Source organism: Hemiscyllium ocellatum, unplaced genomic scaffold (genome assembly GCF_020745735.1).
Source record: "Hemiscyllium ocellatum isolate sHemOce1 unplaced genomic scaffold, sHemOce1.pat.X.cur. scaffold_3799_pat_ctg1, whole genome shotgun sequence".
NCBI lineage: Eukaryota > Metazoa > Chordata > Chondrichthyes > Orectolobiformes > Hemiscylliidae > Hemiscyllium > Hemiscyllium ocellatum.
The window spans coordinates 7,163-14,889 of record NW_026868645.1 but is presented as its reverse complement, the minus strand read 5'-3'; the positions used below and the strand labels follow the sequence as shown (position 1 = coordinate 14,889).

General features: G+C 48.3%; 1 protein-coding gene across 1 annotated transcript; it reads left to right on the top strand.

The window, feature by feature from the left end:
* The first annotated feature begins 4,117 nt into the window (after nt 1–4,117).
* Nucleotides 4,118–7,275, top strand: LOC132813542 (zinc finger protein 835-like). Its single transcript, XM_060823183.1, has 2 exons — nt 4,118–4,206; nt 5,159–7,275. Exon 2 carries the CDS (start codon nt 5,568–5,570, stop codon nt 6,702–6,704), a length of 1,137 nt encoding a protein of 378 aa, XP_060679166.1. The 5' UTR covers nt 4,118–4,206; nt 5,159–5,567; the 3' UTR covers nt 6,705–7,275.
* The last annotated feature ends 452 nt before the right edge of the window (nt 7,276–7,727 follow it).

Here is a 7,727-nt window from a genome sequence, read left to right as displayed (position 1 = left end):
GCACCGCGTGCTCCTTCTCCAGAGACATCCCGGCTCTGTCATACCCACAGAGGAGGGGCAGGCAGTCGGCCCTAATGACCCCCTCCACAGCCTGCTGCCTGGAGCTGTTTATGGCCAGTTTGGCCAGGCCCAGGAGCAGACCCACGAGGAGGTACTGTGACCTGTCCTCCCCACTTCGCACCGGGTGCCCAAACATCACAGGAGTGATCGTATTGAGGCTGGAACCAACCCTTGAATGTATCCATTGTATATCCCACTGATTGCCAGCGGAGATGGGTATTATCCCTGTCAGAGTTTGAGGTGCTCACCCTCTTATGAAACCAGACGGATGTGAGAAGTTGTGACAGCAGCAGAATGACCCTGATGCAGCCCCCATTCAGCAGGGTCAGATTCATTAAAAGATATGGATCTCAGGGGGATCCCTCCCTTGGAGTGAGTGGGAATATGGGCACAAACCCAGCAGCTGGAGAGGTTGTCCTTTTCTGCATAAAGGTATGTCCTGTACAAAAAAGTATTAAACTGTAATTTCTGTTTACTAGAGGTTATCAGGCCCAATCAAACATAGTTAGTGAAAGAAAGATAAGGAAGAGTACAGTGAAAGGCAGAATGATGAGACTGAGCCATTCACGGATGAAGGCTGAAGATGTGTCTCTGACGGGGTCTTCTGGTGTTCCTCCAGGAGGTGGCGCTGGTTTGCATTGTGCTGTGTGTGTCCATGCGGCCTCCCCATGACCTTGCCTGCTGAACGGGGAATCAGCAGGACTAGGAACGGGCCTTTCCATCTCAGCTCCAATATGCCCCAGTCCTAATGCTGAGGCTTGGCGTACCCGTGAATGTAAACTTTGAAGAGTTTTGGTTAACTGATGCAAATATTTCTGTCAGCTGTTTCAGCCATTGGGATGGTTTTGATTTATCTACTGAATACATCTACTCTTATTAGACAATATTCATAACAATGTACGCGAGGTGATTCTATAAAAGCAAGTTGTAGATAGCGGAAAACGGCCTACCAGGCAGGGAGGTGTTTAACAACCTCAGGGCATCCCTCTTACAGCATGCATCCTGTTTGTTTACAAATTAAATATGCTTCAGCTCTTTTCCTCGCTGCTTTCTGGAAATCTGGGTGACATCAGGTTTGTAATACAGTATTAACCATTCCCTCCTTGCCCAAGTATGTACATTAAAGCACATAATCAATTGAAAAAGGCTGCAGCAAAGAAGGAACACAAACCAGTCCATCAGGGATCACCCACATTTCGCTTTGAGTATCGAGGGAGTACCCTATTTGAGGCCATAGTTTGTGGTCTTCAGCAGGGGGCCTCCCCTGTGATTTCAGTCCCATACCCAGGCCTGGCATTCCTATCTCCATATTGTCTCTATCCGGGTTTTGGGGTGTAAGGCTGCCTGCTTGGCAGCAGTATTTATCTGCTCATTCCTTTGGAGACTGTATCCATTGCCTCAGCGTGAGCTGAACATCTTGATAGCTGCTAGATTGATTGGACAAAACGGCATTACTATTAGTCTGCCCCATGGGGGTTAAAAATCCTCTACATTCCCACAAGTCTCTGTAATCATGGCTCTCACCAAAAGCACAGTGAGAGTTGAAGATCTCAATCCCCGGGAGGGGTGTCTCAGTTCCGAGATCAGTTAAATGAACACTAGGAGTATGGTCTGCTTCAGCAAGGTTTCACACTTTAATTAGTAACGGCCGGGCAAAGATTTGTCCAGCAACACAGATATTAAAAGATTCTGTGTACCTTGGAGAAACTGCGTGATTAACTTGGAACAAAAAGCAATCTTTATATGTTTCTTCAGAGACAGTACAGCTGTAAGTACAGAGTAAATCCAATAAAATGTAACAAAATTATATAATGGACAACAGGTTAACCCAATGATATTTCCTGGGAAACAATGTAGTTTCACATGCATTATCTCCTCATACTTGTGCTTCAAGGTTAGCTAGGGTGGTCAATAATGTCCTATCTAGCTTAATTAGATCCATACTATGAAGAAGGCACTGTTTGCTTAATCTGTAATTCAGTTAGCTCAGGAATGCAGAAATGCAGCTTTTAGCCATTTTAAACACCGTGTTAATTTGCAGCCTGAAGCCATATTGTTCTATTACTTTATATTGAGATGCCATTTTGTGGTTAATAAAAGCTCCTGACAATAGCCTAAATCCAGGTATTAGATCCTCATCTGGTGTAGATCTGCTCCGTCACACAAAAGAAAACTAGATTTAAAGCCATACATGCTATTCTGCTAATTTAATCCAGTTGATTTGTTTTTGTTTAAAAATGTGAAAACCTCGTGAACAGTCCTTCCAGTTAATCACTGGATATTCAAATTTCTCTTCAAAATTAAAAATCATAACAAAACTGGGTGTCATTGTGGGATTTTGAATCTGGAAGATGTGCTTGGTAAAGTTTGGAAGAACAATATTTCAAAGTGAATGTTATCGTGTTCAGTCTAAGACTTTCTGGAGATGAAAAATTTGCCCTTGAGTGTTTTGCAACACTTAACCAAGGTCAGTTCCATACAATATGCAGTCAGGTTGATGCGAGAGTTAAGAGCTGGGGCAAACATCAGAAATAATGGAGGCAGGAGCACAGCAATTAGAGGTAGAAAGTTAGCCAAAAATATAAAAACAGGAAGGAAAGTTTTGTCAGCTTTTCTTTAAAAAAGTTAACAAAGTAAGTGTTGGTTCATCAAAAAAAATGAGTGTGGAGATTCAATAACAGAGGATAAAGAGATGGTCAGAGAATTGAAAAGAGCTTGAATCTGTCTAGCGAGGATACAAGTAACACCCTGGAACTAGATGGAAATCAGGAATTGAAAGGGAAGGAGGAACTGAAGACAATTACAATTATCAGGGAAGTAGTGTTGAGTAAACTGTTGGAACTATGAGTTCACAAGTCCCAGTTGGCCAAAGTATTTCATTCTAGAACCTTCAAGAAAAACTAGCTAGTGAAATAGTTAATGCATTGGTTTTAATTTTACAAACCTCATTAGTTTCAGGGGAGGTTTCTTTAGATTGATTAGATTACTTACAGTGTGGAAACAGGCCCTTCGGCCCAACAAGTCCACACCGACCCGCCGAAGCGCAACCCACCCATATCCCTTACCTAACATTACGGGCAATTTAGCATGGTCAATTCACCTGACCCGCACATCTTTACTGTGGGAGGAAACCGGAGCACCCGGAGGAAACCCACACAGACACGGGGAGAACATGCAAACTCCACGCAGTCAGTCACCTGAGGCGGGAATTGAACCCAGGTCCCTGGCGCTGTGAGGCAGCAGTGCTAACCACTGTGCCACCGTGTCGCCCCGTGTCACCGTGGAAAACTCCTTTCTTCAAAACGGCAGACCGAGAACAGGAAACTGCAGACCATTTACCTTAACATATGTCATAGGGAAAATGTTCAAAGCTATGATTAAAGATGTGATGACAGGGCACTTGTGTAAGTTCAGGCAGCGTGAATCTGTTTTTGTCAATGGGAAATAATGTTGTAATAATGTTTTGAAGAACTGCCTTTCCGCATTGCGACTGAGCTGATGAATCTCCAGTGCCGACAGGGAATGGAATCCCTTCCCACAGTCCCCAGGCTTCTCCTCAGTTCTGGTGTCCTTTTAGCTCCCAGTTTCTGATGAACAATTGAAACTGTGATCACACTCAGGAAACGTGTACAGTCACCCCCTGCTGCGAACAGTGTAATATTTCTTCATCTGTGTAACTTCCCACAGACAGCTCACTGGGGCACACTCTCTCCCAAAATGGGGAAAAGACATACAAAAGTTGAGGAGTCAGACAAAATACGCAAGCAATAAAATGTCGAAATACGGCGGGGGGTGGTGGGTGGAATTGTGGCTCTCCCGCTTTTTTCCCTGTTGCCATTTGGACACTCAAAATCCCAAAGAGCATACTGCGCATGTTTGCCGGTGTCAGCAACGCAGTGCACATATTTGTCGGTGTCAGCAAACATTTGGGCATGCTCGTCACTGTGCGTTTAAAAAGGGCGGGACCTTTTCTTGATTGCCCAATAGGAACCTCTGGAGGACCGGAAGGACGTTGGTCCTCCTGCTAATCAGGGTCACCCCATTGTCTGAATGCGGAAGTTGGACCGTGAGGTTCCGAAGTTGCTGCTAGTGTCTGAATGAAGGTTGAGCTTTATCCCAGACTGCAAATTCCTCTGTCCATTATTTGTGAGTACGGCACTCTCTTCTCTTGCCACCTTTTCAATTTAATTTTCATTCTGGGGTTCAGTTGTTGACTTGCAGCAACTAAAAGGAAAGGGAGTGTGTCGGGGTGGGGACAGACTCTGGAAACGTCGCTCCAGGTCTGTGTCTTAATTGGTAAAATAGACAGGCAGGAAGTTGGAAGAACACAGCAAGCCAGGCAGTACCAGGAGGTGGAGAAGTCAATGTTTCGGGTGTAACCCTTCTTCAGGATTGGGGATGGGTGTAGGGGGTGATGTAGATAAAGGGTGTGCTGGGTGGTGAAGTGGGCATAGGTGTAGACAGGTAGAGGGTTCGACCTAGACAAAAGGGAGGACTGCAGATGCTGGAAACCAGAGTTTACTCAGGGCGCTGCTGGAAAAACATAGCAGGTCAGGCAGCATTCAACACCAGGAGAATCAACGTTTCAGGCGTGAGCCCTGAAGAGCCCTGAAGTCCTCCCTTTCTCTTCACTGGAAGCAGAAGAGTTTGACTGAAGTGTATTGGTGTTAATGCCTTGATGTCTCATTTTGCTCCCACCTTCTCGGGGTCATTAACCATTTTGTGTCTGGTCCTTCCTCAAGAAGCTGCATTGCAGGTTCACCCTGAATTGACACTATCTTTTTGCTTCCCGAAATCAGACCTGCTCACTCTCAGCAGGATCCCAGTGTTGTGAAAGATACTAACTTTCAGGTGGAGGTATCCAAAATTCAGAGAGATGTCAGTCTTGATGTTTTTGCTTTTCTGCCCCTGTAAGACCCTGAATCAGCACCTTCAGGAGAATGAGTTAGAGCGGAGTGAGAACAGAGGGGAAAGGAGAGTGGGATGGTGCTTTCAATTTTGTGGAACAACAAAAGAATATTCCACAGAAAATAGAGTTGCTTGTTCTGAAGTTCTACCCAGCACTGATAGTGATGACTTTTGTAATCTCTTTTTGCAGAGTATTTGAAAATCTGAAGACTGAAGTTTCAAAATCAATGGATGAAGGGCTTATACCTGAAACATTGACTCTCCTGCTCCTCGGATGCTGCCTGACCTGCTGTACTTTTCCAGCGCCACATTTTTCGACTGACTCTCCAGTGTCTGCAGTCCTCACTTTGATGTCAATGTCTGACAGTCACTCAATCCATCGGGACAGCAACGATTTTTGACTGTGATTCCTGTGAGAGGAATCAACGCTTTTTGGTTCCAGTTTGAGGACGTTTTCAGCATCAGTGGGACTGGACAGGAGACCTCACTGTTACAGCACATTGTGTGCTTGGAGCCTGAAACAGTTATAAGGCCTGGGAAGGGGATTTCACGGCAGGGAGGGGCTCTACACGTGTTCCTGTACAGTTGAAGCTGTAGCCATGGAGAAACCTGAGGAATCCCGTCCTGTGGAGGAACCGTGGAAGTGTGGCGACTGTGGGAAAGGCTTCCGTTTCCTGTCTGCCCTGGAGACTCATCGGCGCAGTCACACCGGGGAGAGGCCATTCCCCTGCACTGACTGCGGGAAGGCCTTCAGACATTCCTCCCACCTGCTGGCCCACCAACGGGGCCACACGGGGGAAAGGCCCTTCAGCTGCCCAGAGTGCGGGAAGGCCTTCAGCACTTCCTCCACCCTGCTGAGCCACCAGCATGTCCACACAGGAGAGAGGCCGTTCACCTGCCCTGAGTGTGGGAAGGCCTTCAGGTATTCCTCCACGCTGCGGACCCACCGGCGTTTCCACACAGGGGAAAGGCCGTTCAGCTGCTCCGAGTGTGGGAAGGCCTTCAGGTATTCCTCCGCCCTGCGGAGCCATCGGCGCGTCCACACAGGGGAGAGTCCCTTCAGCTGCCCCGAGTGTGGGAAGGCCTTTACCCGCGTCTCTGCCTTGCGGAGCCACCAGCGGATCCACACCGGGGAGAGACCCTTTACCTGCCCCGAGTGCGGGAAGGCCTTTACCGACATCTCCTCCCTGATGAAGCATCAGCGGATCCATACTGGGGAGAGGCCCTTTACCTGCTCTCAGTGCGGGAAGGCCTTCAGCACATCCTCCCACCTACTGATCCATCAGCGTGTCCACACAGGGGAGAGACCGTACACTTGCCCTCACTGTGGGAAGGGCTTCAGGTATTCCTCCTCCCTGCTGACCCACCAGCGGATCCACACGGGGGAGAGGCCTTTCAGCTGCCCCGACTGTGGGAAGGCCTTTTGCGATTCCTCCACCCTGCTGACCCACCAGCGTGTCCACACAGGGGAGAGACCGTACACCTGCCCTCAGTGCGGGAAGGGCTTCACCCGCTCCTCCCACCTGCGGAGACACCAGCGGATCCACACGGGGGAGAGACCCTTCAGCTGCCCCGAGTGCGGGAAGGCCTTTACCGACATCTCCTCCATGATGAAGCATCAGCGGATCCACACCGGGGAGAGACCGTACACCTGCTCTCAGTGCGGGAAGGGCTTCACCCGCTCCTCCCAACTGCGGAGCCACCAGCGAGTTCACGTGCCGTTGCAGGGGGATTGAAGGAGTTACGGCCGAGTCCCATTATCGATTGGACTATCAACCCAGTTCCGGAGATTCCCGGGTTTGAATCCCCCCACGACAGATGGCAGAATTGGTATTCGGTCAGAAATGTGGAGTTTGGAATCTAACAATGAGACTGTTTCAGGGAGGGGTGGTGCAGGGGGGAAAGCCCCCATCTGATTTACTCTCTCCCTTGTTAGGGAAGGGAACCGCCATTGTGGGAGAGGATTCACTCAGTCATTCCAGCTGCATCCTTTACCCGGTTTGGCCTACACATGACTCCAGACCCACAGCAGTCTGGTTGACTCTACACTGCCCTCCCCCCACTGGCAAAGGAGCGGGGAGAAACTTACTTGGAGACAGGGTATGAGTTGAAATTGCTGAGTGAGGCAATACTTCCTCAGGGTTACGGCTGTACCAAGGATCCAATTACAAAGGGACAACTTGGTGCTGGCCAATAGTAAAGGCAGTGGTGGGTGGGTAGGGACAGGGGAGGTGTGGTGTGTGCACTTTCACCTTGAGCTGTTCAAAAAGCAACTACTTTTTCTCTGCTTTTTTGCTGGGGGGATCTGAATCTGTAACAAAGTTGGGTTGCAATAAAGGTTACCTGAACTTACCACTGGGCTCAGACTCTCATTGAAAGCTTTGAGCTCCAAGAGGTTTTTTGTTTTAAAGCTGTCATTTCTTTCAGCCTCCTGCACTAAGCTTAGAACATAGAACAATCCAGCGCATCACAGGCCCTTCGGCCCTCGATGTTGCGCCGACCTGCGAACTATTCTCAGCTTGTCTCCCTACACTATCCCAAAATCAACCATGCACTTACCTAAGGATTGTTTAAATCTCCCTAATGTGGCTGAGTTGACTACCTTAGCCGGTAGGGCATTCCACTCCCTTACCACTCTCCGTGTAAAGAACTTGCCTCTGACATCTGTCTTAAAGCTATCACCCCTCAATTTGTAGTTATGCCCTCTCGTACAAGCTGACGTCATCATCCTAGGAAAAAGTCTTTCTCTGTCCACTCTA

Bases quoted from the DNA above. Each gene is read 5' to 3' on its own strand.
- LOC132813542 (XM_060823183.1), top strand. From the start codon at position 5,568: ATGGAGAAACCTGAGGAATCCCGTCCTGTGGAGGAACCGTGGAAGTGT.